Genomic DNA, 25,692 nt, shown 5'->3' on the forward strand with positions numbered 1-25,692 from the left:
GCTGAGCAGATCCCAACAAAAATCAAGAGATTTGTTGGTAGACAGCCTTTCTTTACCTAAAGCTTTTACTTTTCTTACTGACTTATCCTTATGTCTTATGCTGAAAGTCTTAAGACTCATGCTGAATAGATTTCTTTTTATTCTTCCAGTTTGCTGCATTATAAGCAGTTATTAAAATGATCTATAATACAGAACTGGATGGGCTACATCAGTGACACTGAAAACAAGATCTACAGGCTGACTGACAGATAATGAACTATCAGTTTTCCATGTAGCTGTTGGCAGTCCTAGAAAGGACCATGCTTACCCAGGCTAAGCATGCATTTAGCAGAACGCTGTAAAACAGGATAGCTGTTTCCTTCAGGCACTCCCAGAAACTTGCTCCAGAAGGTGTATTTGAGTTCTACAAATAACAAATAACTATCACAGTACTTAAAAAAAGCCCAAACACAGGAAGACTGTCTTCTGGTTTAAAAATATTTATTTAAAAGGAAAAGAGCTCTATACCCAGATGGCCAGGAAAAAAAATAAAAAAATCCTCAGTTCCACCCCCCAAAACCATCACTCTGCAATTTACCTTTCCCGTAAGTTTCAGCTTCAATGTTTTATTTAAAAAAAAAGAAACCTGAACTTTAATTTCCTTTTTCTATGCTGTTAGACCTGAGGAAATTAAGTTCCTTTCACCGAAAAGTTGCATGGGATGTGAGAAGAAACCGCAATAAAATGTATTCACAATATACAAGTATAAAAATATCTTGCTTATGATTCAGTACTATAATTTAATAGCTTTTTGTTGTTTCATAGGTATCTGGGAAAGGTACAGACACATGTCCCGACCCTGTTACAAGAGGTAGGATGCCAGCATTTGGTACAACATTCCAGGAAAGAGTCAAAGTGATGTTCCTGTTTCCCCTGCAAAAGCAACAAAGACTATCAGCACAAATACTCAACCAATTTAATTAACAGTTAATAATATTAAATACATTAGGATACAGACTGTTTTTCTGGTCCACTAACAGTAAGCTTTTTATTTTTATGTAGTTACTTCATGAAGTAATACCTACTTTTTTTTTTTTTTTTAATTTAACTCCTTTGGAGTTGAGTGCATCACAGAAACAATTCTACACAGACAATAATAGTGAAAGCAGAAACCCAGAAGACGCAACAGGCTGACAGAGTATCAGACAGAATATAGGTACCTTACCACACCAATAAACATGCATATAAAATACAAGGTATGAGAGTAAATCAAGATACCATGAATAAGAGCAATAAAAAAAAGGATTTACTTACTTGAGACCATTTCCGTCATCAAAGAAAAAGTACTTTGACTTCATGTCTTTTAGAGACAGCCTTGGGTTATCTCCTCTCAACATGATCTTGTCCCAGAGGACCACTTGATTTAGAGCCTAAAAATACAATTATAATTAAGTCAGTAAGGTACCTTACAGGATAACATTCAGACACTGGAATTTCATAGCATTATTTATCTGAAACCCCTGAAATACATGCTTGCAATCTATAACTAATTTAACAAAATAACGCCTTACAGAAGGGGAATCTAGTACTGCTACACAGTGAAGTGTGGAACAGAATAAATGAAAACAACAAGGAACACCTTAATAAAACACAAGAAAGCCATTTTAAAAAGTCATAAGCTTTGGAAGACTTACAAAGCATGATGGGTTTTCCTTTTGAATTGCAAAGGTAAATCACTTTTTAAGCAGTATTTATAAATAAGGGACTTAAATTGAGCTATCATGACTGCCTAGGTATTAACATTTTTCCAACTTTAAAGGAAGAAATCTCAACTTGAATTGCAAGCATAACCCCCCTCAAAAAAAGGAAAAAAAGTGATGAGATAGTTTTGTGCAGCAAGTTAAGAAACCCCCCAAGCTTTCGCTATATCCTTGCAACATGACCACAGTAGCTTTAACTCGAATTCAGTGGCACCATGGCAGCATCGTGTTTCATTAAAGTAATTTTTTCATAGGCTGTTCCATACAGCTCCTATTAGATCAGTGAAGAGCGTCTTCAGCTACTCAAAGTAACAACATCAGTAGCAACTTCAAGGATGCAGCAAGGCCAATTATTTTAAGGAGTATGACAAGACATGAATTACAGGGCTACAGTAACTGGTATTGGCAAACACTTCTGTGATCTATGAACAAAAGACCCACCACACCAGGACAGACCAAAGCCACTATATTTTGTTTCTAACTGAAATCATCTGCAGAGTGTTAGGAAAAAGTAAAATAGACAGAGAAAATAAGTGAAAAACATTTACAGTACACTACTGCAAGTGTATTGCAACACAAAGTATGTGCTACTTTTCTCCCATTCTACTAAGAACATATCAAGTCAGGTTTCATGAAGGTGAACCTTCCACCCTGTAGTTAAACTGTCAAGAAAATAACAATCACGAAGGCCAGTAAACACAGCCCAAGCTAGTAGGAAATGCTGGTGCCTTAATTCTTCCCAGTAGAACGACAGAAAATTTAAAAATAGCTATAATACTAAAATGGGTAATTGTCTCAACCTTCTTTTTGATACTTACATTGTTTTTCGTTGAATATTCTGCAGACAAATATAGAAACAATTGTTTAACATTCCAGTCAAATATATTCTGCAGATGTATGCAAGTTAAGAAAAATACCATATTGTACTTACATAACCTTGTTTTACTTTTACTAGATCTAAACAGACTATGATAATTACAGTGAGTTCGTACCTTTCAATATACCTCATCTTATTCATAAATCAGAGCACTGCCATATATTTTAATCTTATTAAAGTGACAGGTTTTCAGTTGTTTTTTTTTTTACTATTTATAAAATCTAACAACTATTTTTCCTCCAACAATTTAAGTGTTCTATATCTGACACTGTAGTTAGTAACCAGACTCCTTGGCTAGACAATTATAAAACCTTAAACATAAAAGGCACAACAGAATTCTTCAGTAAATATCCTCAAGGCAATTATTTTTATTATCAGAGAACTCTAGTATCCAATTGTGGATCGAAATACAATAACATTAAACAATATAATAATAAACAATACAAAATTGGTAGAGTGTGGGGTATTCAAAGAGCCTCTAATACCCACATTGGAGAAGTTACAAGCTGGAAAGTATTCACTATTGGAAAGGACACAAGAAATTAGAAAATTTTATTACCTACTGACAACAAAGAAAGCTCATTAGACTGGAACAAAACTCTGCTCAGATTTTTGATCAACAGTAAAGAACTGATGACTACCATTTGAGATTGTCAATATAATAATGCTGGGATTCTAAACAGTTGTCTGCTTATTTAACAATAAAATGCACCACGTGTGACTACTAAGGAAAATCCTTTTAACTCTCAATAAAGATTAGCTGTAAATTTTCTCAGTCTTCTTTAGTATTGTATTTGCCATTTTCTCAAGAATAGATTCCCTAACTAGCCTCAAAATCTGTTGTATCATCTTCCACTCATTCATCTCAAGACTAAATCATGTTTTTAAGCTACTAATTCAAAAGGCAAGAAAGGAAAGAATCAATTATTTAACTGCTGTCACTGCAAGAACAGGTAGAGGTATTCTACGTGAACATTTTTTGTCATCTAGCTGAAAATAACAAACAAGATTCTGAAGATCTCCTTCATAGGAGGATTTCGTACCACTTGTAAAAGTTAGCAACGACTTAAGTAAGCTTAAAGGAGTTTGTGAAAACTGTATCCTCCCCTTTCTTCTGCCTAGTTTATTTTTCTAACTGCCACTTTATTTAATCTTTTCCAGGACTAACAACTTGTTTCCAGTAGTTAAGAGAGCCCATGTACCTGTATTTCTTTAAAAATTTTGACTAAAAAAACCCTACCAGATGGACGCATTTTACAGCTCTAAACATTGCAGGGTTTATTTATGCCAGGCATGAAAGATTAAGTCAGACTCTTTATAAAAAAAAAATAAAATTACTGCTACTATTAGAAACCATTAAACCATGGAATCTTTATGCCCACATATTGCAGACTAATCCTTGTATGAGAACATTTCTTTTAGAGGTCCTGTCCTGCCTTGCTCTGCTTCCACCTATATACACTGCACACAAATCCATGCATCTATTTTAGAATTTCAGACTCTGATTTTAATATGTATAAGCATTTCATAGGTAAAACTCAGACTTAGGAGCTTACCTCTCCTGCTTCCATCTGATAAAAACAAAATAATCCTCTTATTGCTGTGCAAGACAGACCTGCAAAAATCTGATTTAGTCTGTCCAGAATTCTCTATCAATGTTGTATTTTGCGTGGTTTGCTTACAGAACATAGTGTTCTTCAAAACAGGGAAAATGAAACACAAAGGTAATCAATGTCTTGCCTAACAGTGACAAAAAACAGTAGACAGGGAAAACTCTCAGGAATCTCAGCCCAGCTGCAAAGCAAGGTTTAGTGTAATCACCTGAGGTAAAGTATGCTGCCTCATATTTGGTACTGACTTCTGCAGAAAAACACAGATTTTTCTCAAGAGCCTAAATTCTAAGGATAATTCCCTTCTAGTGTCTAAAAACTTACTCAACACAAATGAAAAAAACCCAGAAATACCCACAGCACAATTCTCTTTCCCCAGTAAAACCCAGGCTAAAAGGGAAGCAAAGAAATACAAAAGAAAACTGCAAAACTGCAATAGCAATTGAGTAAGAGGACAAAAAATAATGTGATGAATTTTGTAGTACATCATATGCTTCCCAATGAATTTCATACTATTAAATGCTAAAGATTAGAGAGTACAACACCTAAGCAAGTAAAGGATTACAATGTTTTGTTTATTTTTAAAAGAAGACAGGTACTTCTATGCAACTATTACATGGTCAGAACTTTGAAAGCCTCATGACAAAATGAGTTTGAAAGGTGCCTCAGTTTCTAGATTTGGTATGACAATCACAATAGTATGCTATATAAACTCTATCATTAATTCACTCAAATCACCAATATAAACTTCACTCAACAGTAATACTGTCCAGATGTTAAACTGCACTTGCCATTATTAGATACAGTGCACTTCAGTATTTTAAAAGCAGGCATTAAAAAGAGAAAACGACTTGTCATCTACTAGAGACCAAGCAGTTATTTTATTTCATCGGCATAGCTATGCAGAATCCTACTTTTTCCTGCTTTAAATTTTTATTTTAAGACAAACTGCTAGTTTCCCCAAGTCTCGAATATTTGAAGATTATAAGGTAACAAAAACAGACATTAAAGTGTTCTTATTTTAAAAGTTGGAAAAACATTTTTTCCATTAAGGATATCTGCAGTAATGTTAAATGTGACAAATCCCAGATCACTTCTTTCTCTAGGTCCAGTGAAATCTTCTACATTTTTTCTAAAACAAAAAAAACCACAAGATTAATCTTTCTCACCATAAAACTCAAAAATATGCTTTTTATGCCAGTTTTATGTTGTTTGCAATCCTCAGCATAAATAGGAGGTTTCTTTTCCTGTGGTATTAAACCATTCTGAAAGGTGATGGCAGTCCCCACTCTCTATTTGCATTCATCTGCCCTCTCAAATCCTGCTGCTAGCCATCCCATGGTGCCACTTACCTTCGAGTGGCTCCAAAGCTCCACAGAATCATCACAGAATCATTGAATGGCTTGGGTTGGAAGGGACCTTTAAGATCACCTAGTTCCAACCTCCCTGCCGTGGACAGGAACACTTTTCACTGGACCAGGTTGCCCAGAGCTTCATCCAACCTGGCCTTAAACACTTTCAGGGATGGGCTGCTTTAGCTCACTAATCTGGGCCCAAGCCAACCAAACAAAAAAACATTAGCAGCACCAAGAGCTCCCACTCTTTAGTGGCAGTAGCAGCTGCTCAGCTGCCTGTGAAACCATTGCCTTCCACATCATACATCCTTAACTTGGCGGAAGTTTCCTAGGACAAAGCTTCCCTTTCGAGAAAAACAAAAAAAACACAACAAAACACCACCAAAATTGAAAAATAAAGGTTCCCAAGCACAAGTTTGCATCAGAACATTTTGTCTGTGAGCAACACACTTTTGATGTGGTTTTATGTGTCCTACACCTGGTGCATCTCGCAGAAGAGAAGCCATCCCAGTCAGTCTACTTGTCACAGACAAGAAAGGACGATAGGCTATCAACAGGGAAATCTGAGATTAGAAGGAAAAGGCACTACGACCAGATGAACACAGGATAATCGGTATGCTCATCTGGGTCCCTGCCTCCCCAAACCTGCCGGTAGCAGTTCTCGACCCGGCCGTGAGCCGCCGCTCCGTTCCGGGCAGGGGCTCGTTAAGGGCCCGCGAGCGAGGCAGCGGCTGGGACCGCGCGGGGCCGGTCCCTGAGCGCCGGTCCCACAGGGCTGCCCGGAACGAACCGCCCCGGCCCCGCCGTCGTGGGGCTTCCCCATTGGCCGGGCGGGAGCGCGCAGGAGGCCGAGCCTGGGGCGGCCGCGCCGGGGGCCAGCGACAGCTGCCCCCGCCGGGCATCAGAGTCCCCTCACCCGTCCCGGCCGTGCCCCGGCGGCCCCCGAACCCCTCCCCTCCCCGGGGGGCAGCAGTCGCCGCCACCGCCCTCCTCCGCCGCTCCCGCTCCTCTCCCGCCCGCGCTCACAGCGTGACCCGGGAGACGGCGATGCTGACGGGCACGCTGCGCTCCTTGAAAGCGGTGGTGATGAAGCAGCCGAAGGTGAGCGCCGCCATCACGCTCAGGGAGAAGGCGAAGAGAGAGTTGGCCCGGGACAGCACGGTGTTCATGTTCCCGCTCGGCCCGGCCGGGACTGCGGCCGCGGACTGGGGGAGGCGGGCGCGCGGACGCGGCAGGAAACGGCAGCAGCGGCAGGGAACGGGCGCGCGACCGCCAGCGGGGGGGCGTGGCTTCGTGCCGGCTGGGCGGGGTCCGGGAGAGGCTAGGCCCCCCCCGCCAGTGCCCGCCCCTGCGCATGCGCCAGCCCCTTCCCGCTTTTGCCAGGCGTTGGGCGGTGCCCGGCGTCGGGCCTGGTCCCGGCATGGCGGCGGTGCGGGGGCTCACGGCACCCCTCCGTGTCCACGCCTCAGGGCCGGCACCGCTTACACTGGGGAGTCCGCAGAGAGAAAGGTTGTGTGCCCTTTGGCTGTGGCGTGCCAAACCTGACTGACTTTCACAGCACTGCTCGTACGGCACTTTTGCGTACGTCTGGTGTACAGAAGAGAAAAACACGTGGAGACAGGACGTGCCAGCTCGGTTGCATCCCGTTTAGCTGTCGGTGGTTTATTTTCCCTGTCTGTCCTGCGTGGCCGTGGGAGGTCTCCGGTGTGGCCGGCCCAGGGCGGAGGCGCAGCCGTGTGCCCGGGAGCGGCCCTGGGGGAGCTACCTGCAGCTCTCACCATTAATAGCAGCTGTATATATGTTCTTGTCCTAGTTTCTTGGTAACTTTGAGGAAATGAAGGGTTGTTGCATACTGGAGCATTTTCTTTTCTGAACTGTTTGCCACCTGCTGTGTTTCCAAGGCATTGGTTTTTAGAGTCAGGTTGGTGTTTGTTCCTCTGGTGGATTTTTTTCGTTTGTGTAATAAAATGTAAATAACATTGGAGGTGAAGGCTTGCGTTTCACTTGAAGTCTATATCTTGCTTTCTCTGGTACTGTGATTTGCCATTCCCTACCTTGTTTCCCGTAGGATGTTCCTGTTCATTTCCACATTGTTACATACATTCTCAGTATTGCGTAGAAACCTAATTTAGTAGCTGGGCATGTTACTGGAATACTTTTTCTTTACCAGATGGCTCGATGATCCCACATCGTTTTCAGGATGAGGCAGTCTTTTACCTTACTCTGCCGAATTGGTTGAAATTCCACTTCAAATTGGTGCTGTCAAACCTTAATTTATGTAGTGAGGTGATTTCTAACTCCTCTCCAAGGTCCCTACTTGGTGCCCATTCCTGCTTCCTAGGCCTCCAACATTATGAATGTGAGAACCAAGGGGAGTGAGAGCTTCTACAATGGTTTGGGTTGAGGGTTTTTGGTGTTCCCACCCCTTACAATACTGTATTAAGTATACCAGGCCCGATTAATGCAGATTTCTCAGGGCTGACAACAGGTGTCAGCAGTGGTTTAGTTATATTTAACTTCCTCTTACCAGTCTTAAGGTTTCAGAGTTGCAAATGCTGGAGGAGGAACAGGAGCTCAGATTCAGGGGTCTGAAAGGGTGGAAGGCCTCATGGTGACTGAAGGGATAGGAAGAAGGTGGGGACTGTCAGGCCATTCTGAAATACCCATGTTCTGTCATGATGCTGCTATTTCTTTTCCTCCCAGTAGCCGAGAGTCAGGTCTGGGATTCAGGGAAGAAAAGTCAGGGAATGGAAAAGGAAAAAGATCATACTCATGCTTTTAGTTTCCACCCAGACCAAGTACCTGTAACACGTCTGTTTAGCGTTAAGTGTAGGATGTTAAAGTACTTATGGGGACATTCCTTGCTTTTGGGACCACGTGTTCCACTATGCAGTTGGTTTCTGTGTGTCCCTGCATTTGCCCCACTGAAATCAGTTTCAGGCCTGAAGAGGGAAGACTCTTTAGGAGTGTCCTGCTGGTAAGCTCCTTACCAGTTTGCATTTGGTAATTTTCAGCTTCCCTGGTGTTCCATAAGAGTTCCAGCAGCACAGAGAGCTTCTTGTTTAAAGTTTTTTGTTGGCTTATTATTTTATGCTCTTCCAAACATTAATTATTATGATGATTATGGTCTAGAACATATTGTTATTGAAACCTTAGGTAACTCTTACTGAAAAGTGGGTTCTTTTCCCCAAAATATATGCAGACTTAGAAGCATCAAGGATGCTTTTACTGCTAACAGGGGAACCTAAAGGTTTCAGAAGTTGTGAAATGTCTGCAGCAATCAAAAAGATAATTCAACTGTGAATGTTATTTTTTTTCTTGTCTCTACAAACAAAAGGCTTAATTGCCTTGGTTCTTGCTTTTAGTTCTTACAGTTGCTGTTTAGAGTTTTTCATATTAAGCAACTGTTTGTTTAATAAAAGAAGTGGCTGTTGGGGAGAACTTAAGTAACTAAGACAGAACTTAGAGGAGTTAAGTTGTGAAATTTCCAAAGCAGCAGTCAAGTACCAAAATCAAAAGGTTTATCCAAAGTCATGTGTTCTTAAGGCAATGAATAAATATGGCTGTTGCTTGTGTAGGTTTGGATTTATTTTAGTAGAACCCTTCAATAAATGTCACTTAAAAGCACATTATGCAGGGGAAGACAGATGGTGTAGTTTATTCAAGGATTGATCTGTTACTGTTTCAGAATAAAGAAACCTTCTATAGCTTTTTAATGACTGAAATTTTGAAAAAATCAAAACAGGAGAAAAATTTTGAAACGAAGGCAGTTGTGAAGGAAGAAGAGAAGATAATTATTCACAATAGCTGTTTCCTTGTACATTCCAAACTGTTCTGTGAAAAATATAAAATCCGGTATTTTGTAAATAATAGTGACATAATATTAATGTTGAAAGTCACTGTCAGCTAAATAAATTATGCTACTCTGAATGGATCAAAAACTATAATTACGAAAACAAATATATAGAATCCTGGGGAGGCAGAAAGGTTTGGGAGACCATTTCCAAGATGCGGTGGTATACATTACACACTAGCAGTGTACTCATGCCAGACTAGCAGTGAACCTAAGGCATGGCAGTGCTCAGGCTGGTTCTTATTTCAAGAAATTTCATATTTTTCATTACAAACTCATTGAACAAAATCCAGAGATAGGATTGGGAGCAGGTCTGAAATGTAGAATTCTTCCTTCTTCTATCCTTCCCCAGAATTATCCTACTTTGGAATTGTGTTTTTATGCACTCTTTGATCTGTTAAACATGTTCTTTTTTTATAATGTTGTCACTTCAACAGGATTGATCCCTGTCAGCAGCTGATGATTAGTAGTCTTCTGAGGGAGAGTAGCTTGCACTCTTTGGTTGATACATTTCTACTCAGATGTTCAAGTTACAGTGTGATTCCTTTAATCATCTATAAACAAAATGTCAAGTGTTGACACTGGCCATCAACAGAGATTACTATGAGCCCTTTGTTTTCCCACTGAAGTCATATTGGTTCTAATATGGTACACACAGATGGGAGTGTGGGGGTGGCTGACAGTTTAGAGTGTCTGGTTTGTGAATTTCAAGTGAAGGGGAGATGTTAACTTCAGCCCAGGTGGCAGCACCTTTGGTCTTCTTGGGACTATAAGTCTGACTAATTTTGCAGGTCAAAGTTTAGGTGCCTGTAGCATCTTTGGCACCTAGATAGTTAGATGAAGACTATAGATAGCTTTTCTGATCTAGGGATGTGTATCTACCTCCTGATTTTTTTACCAAAAATGCTTAAATAAATGCTTAAATAGCATTAAATAAGCTAATCTTTCAGATAAGCAAGAAGAAATTTTCACTTGCCTTCATAGTATTACTGTGAGTCCTTCAGCAAGAAAATCTCAGAGTAAATTTCTGATTTCAGAACGAACTTTATACTTTAGAACACTGTTTTATGTAGTGGCATAATATATGGCAAAATAAAACCTGCACTGGAGAAGGAACCAAATATTCTTGGCTCAAAAATCAGTATGTTTTAGAGCCTGACACAGTTAATTTTTGGCTCATGGGGGGTTTGCCCATTCTGTGGCATATGAAGCCATGTTAGGTAAAGTCATTCATACATTACTGATTCAGCCTAACCTTTCACATTTCATTGTCCTTTGTATTCTGTGGCAAGAAGCTGGTTGCTACTGATCCACCTCAGCCTGGTTTTACCTCATTCACTCAGCCAGTTACAAGTTCTTCACCACAAGGTATCTTTATGTCTCTTGTAAAAGCACCAAGCAGAGACTGTCATGCCTCAGCTTGAGGAAAAGGATGCTTTACGGGCTCTGTCACAATGATGTCATTTAGCTGATACCCGTTTTTGTGGATGGAAAAAACCTTTCTAGTCATGGGAGTCAGTGTATAGTGACATATGCTTGCAGAATATGCTCTTAACTCCATCCCTACCAAGTCATGATATTGACTGTGTAATAAAAAGCACAAAAATATACTTAACACAGAAAGGAGACAAATTAAACAACTCTTAGTCTAGATGAAAACCTATAAATTTGAAAAAGGGGTATAAAGTTAAACAGATGATTTCAATCTTTTTAAAAATAAAAATAATTTTAAGAAAAAAATTAATTAAAGAAAAGTTTAAAGACAGCCTATAATCTGGAATAAAATTAACAATTTTGAAAGGAATTCAAATTGATGACAAAATATTCACAACTCAGATTTTTTTTGAGCAAACTTTTCAGTTTAGAATAATTGACAATTGTCTGAACTTGATGATATAATTTACGGGTCTTACACATAAATAAATAAAACATTACTATGAGTCCAAAGTAGTTTCATAAGACCAGGTAATGTCAGTTCAAACAGCTGAAGAGGTCTATGTTTCAAAGTGACAGAGAGGTATTAGTTACAGGTGCAAATCTGGTGTTTTGAAAACTGTCAGTTAAAACAGAAAATTTCTGTTGTGTTCATTTCTCATGTACAAACTGGCTATGTGATGAAACCCAAGCCTGCACATCATGGCTCTTCTGGGATTTGAAAGCACATTTATTTATATACTTATTTGTTTAGAAACGGCTATTTAATAAGAACCTGTGACATTTTTGCAATTCATTACAGAAAAGATTAACTGTAAAAACTGCAAAAATACCAGGTTCAGTTGCATGAATTCAGATTACAAAGTGGTTGCACTGCTTACTAGAGAATAGTAAAGTTAGTTCTGTCAAGCTAGTTGAAATACCAAAAGCACAGCCCCTGTGGTACCACAATCCTAAGGAAGAGGTCGAGTTAATTAATGAAGAGGGAATCAGTGTTCTATAGACATGTGGTTGGCAATGAAAGAAATTGTTTAGACCCAAGAAAGGAACTATATAAAGGGAAACAGAAGTAAAATGAGAAGACTCTTCCAAGTTTCACTGATAACAGCTGTATCAGTACATAAAGTAATCAAAAGTTACCCCTAAGTATCCTTAGGAAGAGGCAGCATCTATGTGCATTTTGACGTTACTCTCCCTTTACAGTTTACTACGACTTTTTCCATGGGATTATTTTCTCTGTACGAGAATGGATTGTACGGGGTGTGAAGGTTTTTTTCAGTGTAAAGTCCATCAAGTTAGTTTAAACTCATCAACAGTTTAAATTGCCAGGTTTTGAACTGAAGAGTGTACCAATACACATTCCTTTCTGTTGATTTCCAGGAAGAAGAGTGAGGGGCAGGAACCTCTAGCTGAGGAATGGAATGGGCAGCTGGAGGTGGTAACTTTTTTAACTCCTGGGGGGCAAGTTTTGCTAGAGTTTGTCTGTCAGCAGGCTGTGTGTGCCTGCTGTCTGACACGTTTCTGGGTTTAGTAATGTCTCTAAGTGCACACATGACTTATTTTGGAATCTTCTGTAATACCCTTAATAGTTGAGTTATGTTAGGTATCCAAAGAGGACTGCAACAAATACTGTAGGACAAACTTACTATGTTTCTAGCAGAACTTGGATTGAATTTACTTGTAAGCAGATTGGTTATACCTGCTTCTCTTCTGTGTAGAACTTTACTGTCAGTGATTAGATGGACTGGTAAAGCAGATCAAGACTGCTTGTATGATATTGGGTCTGATAGCAGGGACTGTTTGATACTGGAGTTGTTGAAGGGGCATCTGTCACCATTATGAGAAGCAACTATCCAGTGGGTGTCTAACAAAGTGATACAGATTTAAATCTTTATATATTTTTACCAAGAACTGAGGAAGTTAAAAAACTGGATTTTCATAATTGCTTAAATGTCTGAGTTACTTTTCATGCTTTTAAATCCATGTCATATAGAGAATGTCTGTTATGTGTAGAGATACTGATTGATTTTTAATCCCTGGCCAGTAATTCCATTCTCTGGACATACAGATATGCAAGTCTGTATAGTAGAACTATTTTCTAAGACAGAAGTAGTATTTTCAATAAAAATGCAAAACACCTCAAAAATGCAAAAAACCTCAGTTTAAATTCATTAAGAGTTAGCAGTAGAATAAGCAATCTTTTCGTTATGTTACAAATAAAAGGTTTCATCATTCATCACCAGAATAACTTGATTTGTATAGAACCTAAACGGTATCAGAGCACTGATTTTAATACACTGGAGGAAAAAAGAAAAAAGTACAGCTGTAGCCATCCAAAGGTGTAAATTTGAACTTTCTGGAACAGTTTGAGAACTGATGGAAATAATGTGCTACACCAAAATACAGAGAGAAACTATATGTAAGAAAACTTTTATGAGATAGATTTTTGTGCATTAAAGCTTTTTAAAGGAACTATATGTTTCATAGTCTTATGAGAAAAGACAAATGGTGTCTAAATATATAGCCGTTTAGTAGAATGGGTGTCAAAAGTCAGAGTGTGACTACTAAGAAGAGAAGGCTGACATGTTTTAAAACACTCTTCTTTTTTCCTGTTATGCCACTAAGGATGTCATTGCATTGCATTTTGAAATAGACTTTTGGTTAAAGTCTGTGGTTGAGTGATCAGGAGACTAAACATGAATTATGAGAACTGCAGAAATCTGAATGAAAAATAACTTTGGATATCAGTTGTAACTTCGTACTGTATAGTTTGTGTAGATCCTGGATAGACATGTCATTCAGGAAGAAAAGATGTAAAAAGGAGATGTAGGCCTTTCATTTTTTTGGTTACAGCATTGTGTTTGCTTCAATTGACAACACAACTCTCAGGTTTTTGTGCTGAGAATTTGGCTTTGTCATGGTGCTCAAGCAAGTCTGTAGAATTACTAAGGATAGCAGTGGGATGCAGTAAAAAAGCAGTTCTTATGTGAACCAAGTTTGGTCTTTTCTGGACCAAAGTTTGTATTCTCTACCTTTTCATCCTTTAATTCCCCCAAAACAGTAGCACTGTACTTTGGTCACCTCTTCTCTTCATATTTTATGAAGAGTAGTGTTAGGGTTGTGCTAATGGGTTTGAGTTCCTGTTTGGAAAAGGACTCAGCAGCTGTTTGATGTCTTCCTATGACACTAGCTTCTGAATTTCTTGTAGCTATCAGGTAAATATGATTTGTTGGGTTTTTTTCTGTGCCTCAGCATAAATGCATAATATCATTAATTTATGAATGAACACATAATTCTTTTCAATGAATTATTGAAATGAATGTTAAATATTTTTTATTATTGTTTGATGGTATGTCTGCCTTTTGTCTTAGCTTCAGTGTTAAGGTAACATTTTGGATAATGAGGAAATACATTTTAGAATACTTCCTTTGAGTCTAGATTTATTCAGTTCAAATACTTTCAATAGAAAATAGTGGAAAAAATTGCTTAACTTAGATGAAGAGGGAAATGACATGAACAACATTCAGTAACTTCAGAGGAGTCAGGTAAAATTTTTAGGATTAGCATCCCATACACCTATTAAAATTAAAATCAGTGGGCCACTAAGCAGGTAATTTTTCATGCTGAAATAGGCATTTCCTTTTTAGTAGCTCCTGCTTCTCAGCATTTTTGAGTCCTTCATCTAAAAGTAGATATGTTTTCCAAAATTAAAGACACAGCATATGCTGTAAGGAAATAATATTTCTAAGGGTTTTACAGTCTTTAGTATTAAAAAAATGCCTCCAAAGAATAGATAGTGTATCAATTGTGTTATTTTTCTTGTGTATCTTGCCTTACTGAAAATTAAGCACACTGATCTGCTAAAGCATAGAGAAAAAATTGCCAGACTAAAATAAAGAGTTTATGAATGTGGTTATGTAATTAATTATAGAAGGTAGTGCATCCTTTTTTTCTAAAAATTATTGTTTGAGGGTAAATGGTGCGCTAGATTTTGGACAGTTTGAATTATCATAAACAGGTGCCACTGCTGAATACTTTCTTTCTGCACTTGGCCACTACACAGCAAGGCATTAAAGGGCAGGCTACTTGGTCTGAGCTCTGGAGTTTGAAATGAACCGCTTTTAAAGTCATTATAAATGGCAGTATTGCTATCTTGATTATACTGATTATGTTCTTTAGAAATGATAACTGACCAAGCTGCATTAGAAAGGAATTTTAAGACCACGAAGTTTATCAAGTGGTTTTAAAATTTAAATATTTAATTGCCAGAAATGGAGAAGCACAGCAGAGAAATTACTACGTTGTTCTTGTTTTATTTGCTGGGAATGTGCTACTATGTCAGGTTAGGGGTATCCTTTCTATCACAGTATTACTATGTTCTTAAACAAAAAAAATAATCCAAATATTGTTTATCTGCAGTGTAGGTTGTTGTTGCAGTCCGAAATTCGGATACCAACAGAAAAGGAGCTGCTAGGATTAAACAGGAAACCTTGGGCCACAGAGGCTGGGGAAAAAAACACCATCTAAAAGACCAGACAAGATCCATTGTCCTGATCTCCCCAGTAGGATGTAGAGAGACTTTGCATGATGCTATCAGATATCCCATTGTTTTCTCCCTTCCTGTGTAAGTCCTTCTTTTGGGTAAAGCTGACCACCCTTCCGCAATGTAACCCTGCTTACTGGAAATACTGAACCTTTTTCCCCAAAATGTAAATACTGTATTTGAGAAACGTAAATCCTTTTTTCCCCTTATGTCACCCCTGTTACTGGAAATGTTAATAGATTGTGGAATCCCCTGTTTGGAATAACCCTGCCTCCTCATTAGCATGTAAGCCCCCGAGACCCTTAAATAGCACTCGTGTGTTCAATAAATGATTCCAGTTTTTGCCTCTGTATCTGGGATCGTGATAGCTTTATTAGACCATTACAGGTTGTTGCTATGATAAAACACTAAATGCTAAAATAATTTACCTGCTATCCCTTTTGTAGACATTAAGTGAATGAACATTCAATATTTCATTTTATTTAGATTTTTTTATCTGATTTTTGTATTAAAATAAAAATTATTAGATACCTAGTTAGTTTCAGTATTCTTTTTATTAGGATATCTGAGTGTTTTGTTGACAGCAATGAAGTTGTCTTCAGAATACTACCCATTTTATAAGTGAAAAATTTAGGCAGAGAAATTTCATTCCCAAAAGTCAAAACTATATGGGAAATGTCAACATCCAGATTAAGCCATTGCTCTTTTCAAACTCTTTGATATTTTTATAATGTTGCATATTTGTTACATATCGGTGGTGCGTTTCCATTTGGAAGTTTTCATTATTCTACAGCGCTTCAAGACCCAACTCCAGTCACTTCATGTTGCTGTGCAATACAAAATTCTTCATGGCATCACATTGCCTGTCAGATCCTTTATTTATTTACCTATGCTTCTACTTTATGATTTCTATTGCAGCAGCTGTAGCTTTCTGTTCCTGGCTTTCCTGGTCTGCATGGGCTTGCTCTCAGCTATTTTGTGTTCAGGTCTCAGTATTCACATTGCTGGTTCTTTCAAAATGCCGTGTGGGCGTTAACATCTGAACAGTTGCTCAGTTTTCATGACTGGGTGCCTCACAGCATGGTTTGCCAGCAAGCTATAATAGTAATTTCTGTAGCACTTTAGTAGCCTGAAATTAGAATAGACTTGGTTCTCCTGTGCAGTTGAGAGAATTTCCAGTTAAGCTGGCACATAAGAGTTACAGAGCTCTAAAAAAAAGGAAATATTATGAGAGTAATTTTGCCAGCTTCTGATAAGTATGTGTGAACTGAAATTCTCAAAACTCAGGATTTCTTTCATCTTCATGTAGTTTATCACTGCGGAAGGACATTTTTGAAAGGACGGAAGACGAGCCTTGATAAAGGAATAACCCTCCTGGTCAATTTTCATGTTGTTCCTAAAAGCAGTTTTACAGATCTGTGAGGTTATTTGAAACATCACTTATGAAATATTAAATGCATATACAGCCTTATTTTTGAAGATTTTTTAAAACTTATTTTTGTTGAACCTTTACAGAAAAATTCAACCTGAAGTAAACTACCTAAAACCTGAGAAGTTTTTTTTCAGTGATTTACCTACTGTTGTTATAAGAAACAGGAAACAGTATTAAAAGGGGAAGATGAACTCTGAACACTCCTGTTAACTCCAGCTGTTATTTATAGTAATTACTGTTTGGATTTTTGCCCCTCCAAAGAAAGACTATTTTGTTAGTTAACAAAACGTGGGAGAAGTCCAGATGGGAAAGCACAGATACTAGATGGCACAATATGAAGTCAAGATAAAAGGGTTATGTAAAACACTGTAAGGAAGAAAAAGGCTTACCATAACATAATGGTTTTTATGTTTTTTTCTTATTCTGCATGGTAAATTTTTAAAACAGGTACTTAAAATGGCTGGGGAATTCTGTGGACTGATGAAGTTAAGCATAATAATACTAGTACAAATATGGAAGAAGTAAGACATTTCAATACTGGGTGCATTACTAGGGAAAATACCATTTCTATTAATGATTGAAACGGAAATTGGCAGTGGTAGCTCAGAACATAATGCCTTTTATCCTTGTGGAAAACATGACACCTCAATTCAGTGTCAGATAACAATGTGCCAAATATAAACAAGGATTTTCATTTGGCATTTTAAGTACTCATTCCCACTTCTAATAATGGTATGAGGAAAACAGTTTCTTTTCTGGCTGGATGAGAAAATGCCTATAAATGAAATTTAGTAAAAAATTGTATATATAAACTGCTTTTTAATTGCCTTTTCTAGTTATGATTGACTTTTAAGTAGATTAATTTTTTTTCAAAGAAAAATATTGAATGCCTGTTTTTCTCAAAGTAACCACAATTCAGTTCCTGTCTGTTAAAAATCTTGATATTTATTTCTGAGCACCTTTCCTTTTATCATTGTCTTTTCTTTATTCATATAGGGTTTTTTTAATGTATTTGCCAGAAAACATTATAGTTTCTTACTCTAATAAATTACTCCTAGAGTTATATGATGTAGTGTCTCATTTTTTCCACTTTTCTTTCAAGAATACGAATTTGTATTATATCCTTAATATCTACTATGCTGTTCGTTGAAGTCAGGGCGATCTGTGGATGCAGTGACATTTGGATCATACCCTTTGTTCCTGATGGGCAGTTGCCAACATTCTAAAATATTTTTTTCTGACCACCAAACAAGAGAATCCAGGACAGAATAGAAAGATTTAGGATCACTATAGGTAGAGTATTTTAAGCTATTATTCAAGACACTATTTCTTTTATTTAAAAGGAAATATAAAAATTTAGAACAGGACCCTTTCTTGTGCTGCCAGGATTCTTTACTTTAGGATTGTAGTTCACTTAGGCATCTAGTTCTGATATTCAGCTCCTCGGTTTGTATCACGTTGCAGCTCAGCAATTAACTCAGCAACTACTCACACTAATGGAAAAACTTGTGCATGACTGCTGATGACTGTGAGTAATAACTTTATGGTATATAAGCAAATGAATTCTTAAAAAATCTGAGGAATCTAGATTCCCCTCTCTAAAACTGGCCAAGAAATAAAATCTGTCATATCATAGGTTTAAAATAATATGATGCAGCACAATGAAATGTGTATCATAAGTATTAGACATTTTCCATGTTGTGTATTTACCACTGCATTTTAATTAATTTAATTTTAGATACTCCAAGGTGTTATACATAAAAATATCTAGATGTTTGATTCATATAATCTGCTTTCAATACTGTTTTTTGTATAAGGCTAAAATCTATGTGTACTGGATGCTTTCGTTCAGCCCAAGCAAAATAATAAAAAACTGTCAAAGCCGGAAGATATTAATCTGTTTAATGTGTATTTCAGGTATTTACTGATGTGGTTCTAGTTTTATAAGAAAAAAATGTTAGTGTAACATAAAATGGAAGTATCACAAAAAAGCAATTGTACTTAAGCAGCAGGAGAACATATTTTAGCAAAAAACTGATTACCTGAGTTACCTGGTTTAGTACCTAAAGTTGCAAGTTTTAAAAATAATACTTTTGAAGGTGTATTTTAAAATGTATTAACAGGTTAAATAAATGAATAAGAAATGCAGAATTTGGAATGCAATAGAACTTTTAAGTGAAATAAGTACATCCAGGATCTTGGTACCTGCTCTCCCACTTGAATATCACCAGGCTAGCACTAGCGGTAGTGAACTCAATACTATGTACAGTATAAATAATCGTCATATTTTGAGCAGCAAGCATCATGACCAGCTGATATTTTCTTTCCTCGGGACCAGTTGTTCCCAGGAGTGCATGGCTGGAGCCATATGATCTTATCAACACATTTGAGAGCCTGACCCAAACACTGAGAGAGATTTTGCTGCAGCAATGACTGTCATAGAAGAAAGTCGCCCTTTTGCACAGCAGTTATCCAATGTCTACTTTACTATACTTTCACTTTTTTGTTTTAAACTTTTTGTGAAGATCAGCCTTGCTATACTTAGCCATTTCTACATCGTGAAAGGAAACCGTAAGGAAGCAGCAAGAATAGCTGCTGAATTTTACGGAGTTCCTCAAGGACAAGGTATATTTGTACTTACTATCTTATCACTACTGTTTGGGAATTCTGTTGTTACTGTGTTTTTTTTTTTTCAGGTAGTTACTTATCTGCTAGCCTCATTTTATATTCAGTTTGTCATATATATGTATGAGTGGGGTTTTTTTCTGTAGTTCTTACTATATTTTGTAGAACAAAAATTATATTGTTAGACTATTTAAGCTTTTTTATTTTTAGAGTAATATTAAGTTCAGAGTAAAACTGAAGTATCACGGCCAATGTCCTGTTAGGAGAGAGGCCTATACTTAAGATGGCTGTATATAAATAAGATTGCCAAATACTTCCCAATCTAAGACTATTTTCCCAATTGCTCCCCAGGTTCCCCAGCTTACCATGCATGGTTGAAATTTTCCATGCTTGGCATATGATTATTTTGCACCCCTTTAGTAAAACTCATCCAAATATTTCTGAGAATTATTTCTTGATTAAGGTAAAATTTTCTTACAGTAATTTTTTTGAGAAGATATGATCCTTCTATACTCTGAATAAGTGTCTTGGCACATATCAGGAAGCCTAGTAACTCTTCAGCAGGGTCAGGTTTTCGGCATCTGTATGGGAACCCTTCAAATTTCCTGGGTTGAAAGCTCTTGTGAAAATTCCTTTTTCTATTTGCTCAAGCAGAACTTTAGCAGCGCTGGGCACTACTGTTGCTCCAAGCTCATCTGTAATGACCCATTTTCATTCAGTTCTTCTAGTGGGTCACAGAACACTCTCTCTTCTGAATTGTAGAATCCTAGTGCATGACTGAGCCCTGCTACCTTGCTCATCTTGATTGCTGTTCCTTGGTATTCTGGGATGACATCAAGTTTGAGTTAGGCAATGAAACAGGAAGACTTGTCTTGCGTCTTAACCACCTTTACCACTCATCTCTAGGTACCATGAACATTAAGAAATAGCCCGAGTTAGATGTAAAAGAGAAACTATAGAAATGAGCCAGAAACAGTTTCAAACCCAAAGATGTTTTCAGTCTTTGATGTTGGGACTAAAGCTAGGCATTTTTTGGGTGTGTTAAGATTTGCAAACCAGATGAAGAGGCTTAAATCGTAAAGCAGGAATTAGCTTACTTTGCAGAAGATTTACTGGATAGGGATTTATATCGTGTTTCTGCACAAGCTCTGAAACCCAGGGGTTTTATATCTGGATATGTTAAAAACACCAATTGAACTATTATGCATATGTATTTGTGTGTGTGTATGTGCAGATATATGTGTGTGGGAGGGTGTGTGTTTATATGTATAAATTCACTACAGTAAGATGGGAAGAACCCAGGCAGAAATACTTGCAGAGGATGGGGAAAGCCTCACTTGAAATCAAGATTTTTTGCCAGAAACTGCTGGCTAGCTCTAAGGCAGCTCATTATGGGAAGACTGACACAGAATCTCGGTCAGGAAGGAAAAAGACTTGGGAAAAACCAGAGGGAAAGGAATAACATGCATCAGGTTGGAAGGTAAAATGGTCTCTACAATGTTACCTGTTGCTGAACCCAAGAGTCTGTAATTTGTTCATTTGTCAAATGTCCAATCTATTATCCCTAAATAAATGTATTAATAAGCATTATAGTAGCTGGTTCATGCAAAAGATGAAAATCTATCACTCAGGTTACTGTTTTGGTCAGGTAGCAGAGGTTTATATTGATTTAAAGGCTCAAAAATCCCAGAGTTTCTGGTTTTCTGCTTGGTTCGTTAAAATAAAATAGTTAATGCAACTATTTTGTGCTTAAACTCTACTTTTTAAAGTTTGACACCTGTGTGTCTTCATTTTTCACTGCCCAGCTTGCAGCATTTGATTCTGGGTTTGTCACAGTTTGAAGCACATGTTCAGCTAATGTTACATAATCTGCTATTCATCCATTTGTTGTCGTTAACAGGACCAGTCCTTGCTCTTTGGGATGCAAATAAGTCTCCTCAAATTACTATTATATCTTGTCTTTTCTATACTTTTGTTCTATACTACTGTCTGAACTCACACCTTGTTGTGGGATTTGGTTTGTTGTTATTTGTGAAATACAGAGATACCTCAGTAGAGTTTATACAATACCATGTAAAAAATATCCTGTTAGAAGTAATATCTGAAGGATGTACAGTAAGTAACGTTAAGATACGGCTTGAAATATTGCATGATAAAATTAAATTCTGAATATCCTTCTAATTAGTGACCCCATTCTGTGTTTTTTCTTAAGCAGCAGAGAAGCCTTGGCAGAAAAAAACCTCAAAACCCCACCAAAATAGAAAATTAGCCCATCATCTATCATTAGCTAATTGAAGTTTATAGTGTTTCAATAAGTAATTCAAATTAGAGGAAATGTTACTTTTCATTTTCTAGTTTTAACCTGATTATATACTCTCAAAGTTCTGTTAGTGCTAGTATTTTCAGTTTGCCTGTAATAGTAAAAAATTACTTTTTGCTACTATAATGGCTTGTCTAGGACAGAGTGCTATAGTTTTAAAGACAAAAAGAGCCTTTGGAAATAATGTGCTACTAGGCACAGACATTATTTCATACTTGCTAGATCGAGCTCTTAAGTTAAAATAAGCTTTTCTTTTATGAGGGCTGTATAATGAGGGCGTTTTAGCTACTGAGCAGTAGGTTTTGGTGGAACTCCTTTCATCAAACTGACGGTATATGGGTCATTTCAGGTTTTGAGGCCCAGGGATCACACATTTCATGCCTGATTTGCTTTGTTTTGTGGATTGTTCTTTGTTAAATACAAGGAGGCAGCTTTACGTATGTCATCTGCATACTGTGGTCTTGTTGCTACATATTAGTCGTGAAACAGGTCATACTTTGTTCTTTAATGTTTCAGGAATATTTTCTCTCTAGTTTTGATAGTCAATAATCTATTCTAATCAAATCTATTCTTTGGATCTCTCGTGTATGTGAACAGCTGGTTAGTGTCATATTAATTAAAGTTATTATATTGTTTATGGGGCATTGAAATATAGGATACTAGATCAGTGTTCAGCATCAGCTAAGGCCAAAAAGTGCATATAAAAGCTCTACTAATTATAAGTAACATTAATTTGTTTATGGAAATGATATCTGAGTAAAACTTTTCTCGTGTACAGCTGAAAGCTACCTTTAGAGGTAAATTGGATGCTCCAGGATCAAATATACATGAGTTACCTGGAAGATGTTTAACTCATTTGTTTTTAAAATGCTTACTAATAGTGATTTCTGCAGTGTCCTTCTGCAACCAGTTGCAGTTTTTACTGTTCTCCTTACTAGACTGCTTCCCACTTCCCCCAAGACCTACCTAAGTCTTTATTCCTGCAAACTAAATGCTTAAAATGTATTTGTTTTTCTCCATGTATGAGAAGTAATCAATTTAAAGACTACTATCATGCATCTTCCTACTTTTACTGTTTTTGTCTTTTCTGGAATAAAGAAGGATTTAACTTAGTCTGTCCTCCTAAGTCTTTTTTTCTAAGTCCTGGAGTTACTGCAGTTGCTCTCCTTTGGAGTTGTACCGGTTCATATACAGTTCACAGACGTCTTTACTGATGTCTAATTCCTCATGTTAAACAGAGTGCTCCAGCTAAAATTTTATTAGCATAACCAGGGGAACTCTTATTTGTATAGAAGTGGAACAGATATGTCACGTGCCATGTATATGATACCCTATGTAATACCTCCTGGAATGATGCTGCCCCCTCGTCAGTAAAGTATTATGGGTAGAATCTGTAGCCTATGAACCATATGTTAGAACAGAGTCGCTGTACTGTGCATTTGCTTTTTCCTCTCTAAGAATAATACTTTGTACTGGTCTTCAGCTAACTTCGTGCTCTCTTGGTATCAGACGATTTCTCCATTTTACTTGTCTGTTTTGAATTGTTTCCCTCTGAGCAGTTGCAGCATTTACAGTTTAGCATCATCTACTGATTGGATAAAAATAAATACAGTATCCTGATATTCACAATATTAAAAGCCTGAATAGCACCAAATGCAGGACAGAACTGTGCAGTCTTTTACATTTGCTTAAAGTAAATTAAAGACCCATGTCCTAATAAGCTATCAAGCTATGAATGCTTTTTTTTTCCAGCAAAGTCAGTGGTATTACTACCATAAAAGAATTAAATGAAAAAGGGATCCATTCTATTATAAAGGTCCCTTTCGCTGGGTTATTTTTAACTTTGGCACTAATTTTATAAACACTCATATACACTTGCCCCATTGATTTGAAAGGGACTGATTAGTTGTTTAGAGCCAAGTGCTTTGCAATCAAGGACTAGAGCTGTGTTGTAAATAGGTTATGGTGCCTAGTGTTTCTTTTTTTTATTGTGTTGAAGTGAACATTTATATATTCATTGCACTAAAAATTTTGCAAAAGTCAATGTTTTATTAATTACTTTCTTAATGGAAAAAATCGTAGCAGATGTATGTTTGTTCCATTTTAAAATTCTGTGCCCTACAAACATGTAGAAAAATAAACTAACTTGCAAATTAACTTTGGGTATATTTAGCTCCTCAGCAGGCTATCTGCCATGATACCGATCTGCACAGTAGCATTTCTTCTCTCACAGTATTTCCAGACCTGTGAAGAGTTAATAACTCAGCCTTTTGTACAGCTGTTGCTGGATACAAACTGGAGGATCAAAAGCAACTTTTAGACTCTTCCTACTGTACCAACTAGCTGGTCATATCATGAAAGTGCTCTGTATATATGAGCACTGGGTTGGAGCTTCAGATGAGTTTATAGTTCAGTTGATTTAGGATGAGGTAGTAGTGCTATGGTATGAAGTGATTTCAAAGTGTGTGTATCAAATCTAGAGAACTAATTCATTGTCATGTGTTTTGAGTCTGTAAGATATAAACTCTGCTGACAAATACTGGTAAGATCTTGGTTTGTATGGAAGAGTCCATACTTTATTACTGCAGATAACTTTATAAAATGAGACATAGTTCCCATTCATAGACTTTTTTTATAAGGCAAAAAGTGTCTCTTTTATCAAAATTAAACCTGTTACTCAGTAACTGTCAAAATGTGTTTAGCTAGAAGCAGAAGGTGAGGAGCCTTCTTATGAAAAAATCATTTTACAGAGGTTAACATAGCATAAACAACAAAAAACTCATCATGTACAGATACTTGGGGTCTGCACAAGCTAAGTAGTTCTGACAATGTATAATTTTTCTTTAATATCCTATTTTTAATGATATCAGCTCTCCACAAAAATTTTCATAGAATTTCACTTTATGCGTAACTATATAATTTTAAAGTCATATTTGAAAGTTATCTGAAAGCAGAAATTGTGTTTATAGTATTTGAGTATAGCTTCTCAAAATATATGATACTGTTTTTGCAGAATTGGAAGCTTAATATGCCCTGATATCTTCCAGGCTTAAAAAAAGTCTACTCTTGAATGAACATAGCAAGTTCTAAGCTACCCATCTTTGTTATATCTGCCTTGGCCAGGCATGGTAGGAAAGCTCAGTACACTAGTTATTCCTAGTTATGCTAAATTAAGAAATCCACAGGGTTGTGGTATTTCAGAACTGAGTACCCATATTCTCTCAGGATCATGAGACTGCTAAATACTATAGAGCCTTCTGTTTCCTTCTCTTTTACACTGAGCACTTCTTGGATGGACACAAGAAACTGGTCCATTAAATACAGCTCATTAATAGGAAATAATGCTGTGTTTCACTGTTAGAGATCCACTATTTGGAAGGCTTGATTATGTTTTGAACTGTAGTAAAGGATTAGAGCAGTTTTTGTGTTTATTTTATTCTAACAAGTTGCAATTGATAATGTCACTCAGCAACAGTTGTTAGGTAGGGAAGATAGGCATGAGGCATTTTCTCAACTTGCATTCCACAGAGATCACAGTTCTATTAATAAAAGCCATATAAGACCTCTACTAGCTTCCTGGATACAATAGAGATTCATTTAGTAATGATAGGAATATTGTATGGCATACCTATTCACCATACCACTTGGTGTAAGGCACCACATTTAGCATTTGTTTTTCATATACAAAACGTAAGCTAATGGTGTAAAAATGCTTAAGGTAGCACGAATATTCTTTTTTGAAAGTTCAGATGGGAGGGTTTTTTTTGATGGAGCTCATCACCTTCTCTTGTACGCTAAATAACTTTGCCCAGCATGACAAATGACTGCCAAAGACGAGTCATACTTCAAAATAAATCTAAGACACTTGCTTAGAGTGAAGCAAATGACACCACATATCAGCAAA

At 37.2% G+C, this 25,692-nt stretch overlaps 2 protein-coding genes across 6 annotated transcripts in view; one reads left to right on the forward strand and one right to left on the reverse strand.

Moving 5' to 3' along the window:
* Window positions 1-463: 463 nt before the first annotated feature.
* On the reverse strand, window positions 464-6,839 carry SPCS3 (signal peptidase complex subunit 3). The gene is made up of 5 exons (XM_027676687.1): window positions 6,608-6,839; window positions 5,285-5,358; window positions 2,558-2,634; window positions 1,294-1,409; window positions 464-912 (listed from the first exon to the last, which is right to left on the reverse strand). Exons 1-5 carry the CDS (start codon window positions 6,748-6,750, stop codon window positions 780-782), a joined length of 543 nt encoding a protein of 180 aa, XP_027532488.1. The 5' UTR covers window positions 6,751-6,839; the 3' UTR covers window positions 464-779.
* ASB5 (ankyrin repeat and SOCS box containing 5) overlaps window positions 6,611-25,692 on the forward strand; it is a 40,115-nt gene continuing 21,033 nt past the window's right edge. The window contains exons 1-2 of one of the 5 annotated variants that reach the window (XM_027676682.1): window positions 6,613-6,682; window positions 12,249-12,303. In XM_027676682.1, coding sequence (XP_027532483.1) covers window positions 12,290-12,303 — 14 coding nt within the window. In that variant the 5' untranslated portion in view covers window positions 6,613-6,682; window positions 12,249-12,289. Of the gene's footprint in view, window positions 6,683-12,248; window positions 12,304-19,215; window positions 19,469-25,692 lie in introns of those variants that run through there. The other 4 variants (XM_027676686.1, XM_027676684.1, XM_027676680.1 and 1 more) reach the window with 4 other exon arrangements.

This window comes from Neopelma chrysocephalum, unplaced genomic scaffold (assembly GCF_003984885.1).
Source record: "Neopelma chrysocephalum unplaced genomic scaffold, ASM398488v2 Primary Assembly neopelma1_42, whole genome shotgun sequence".
Lineage (NCBI taxonomy): Eukaryota > Metazoa > Chordata > Aves > Passeriformes > Pipridae > Neopelma > Neopelma chrysocephalum.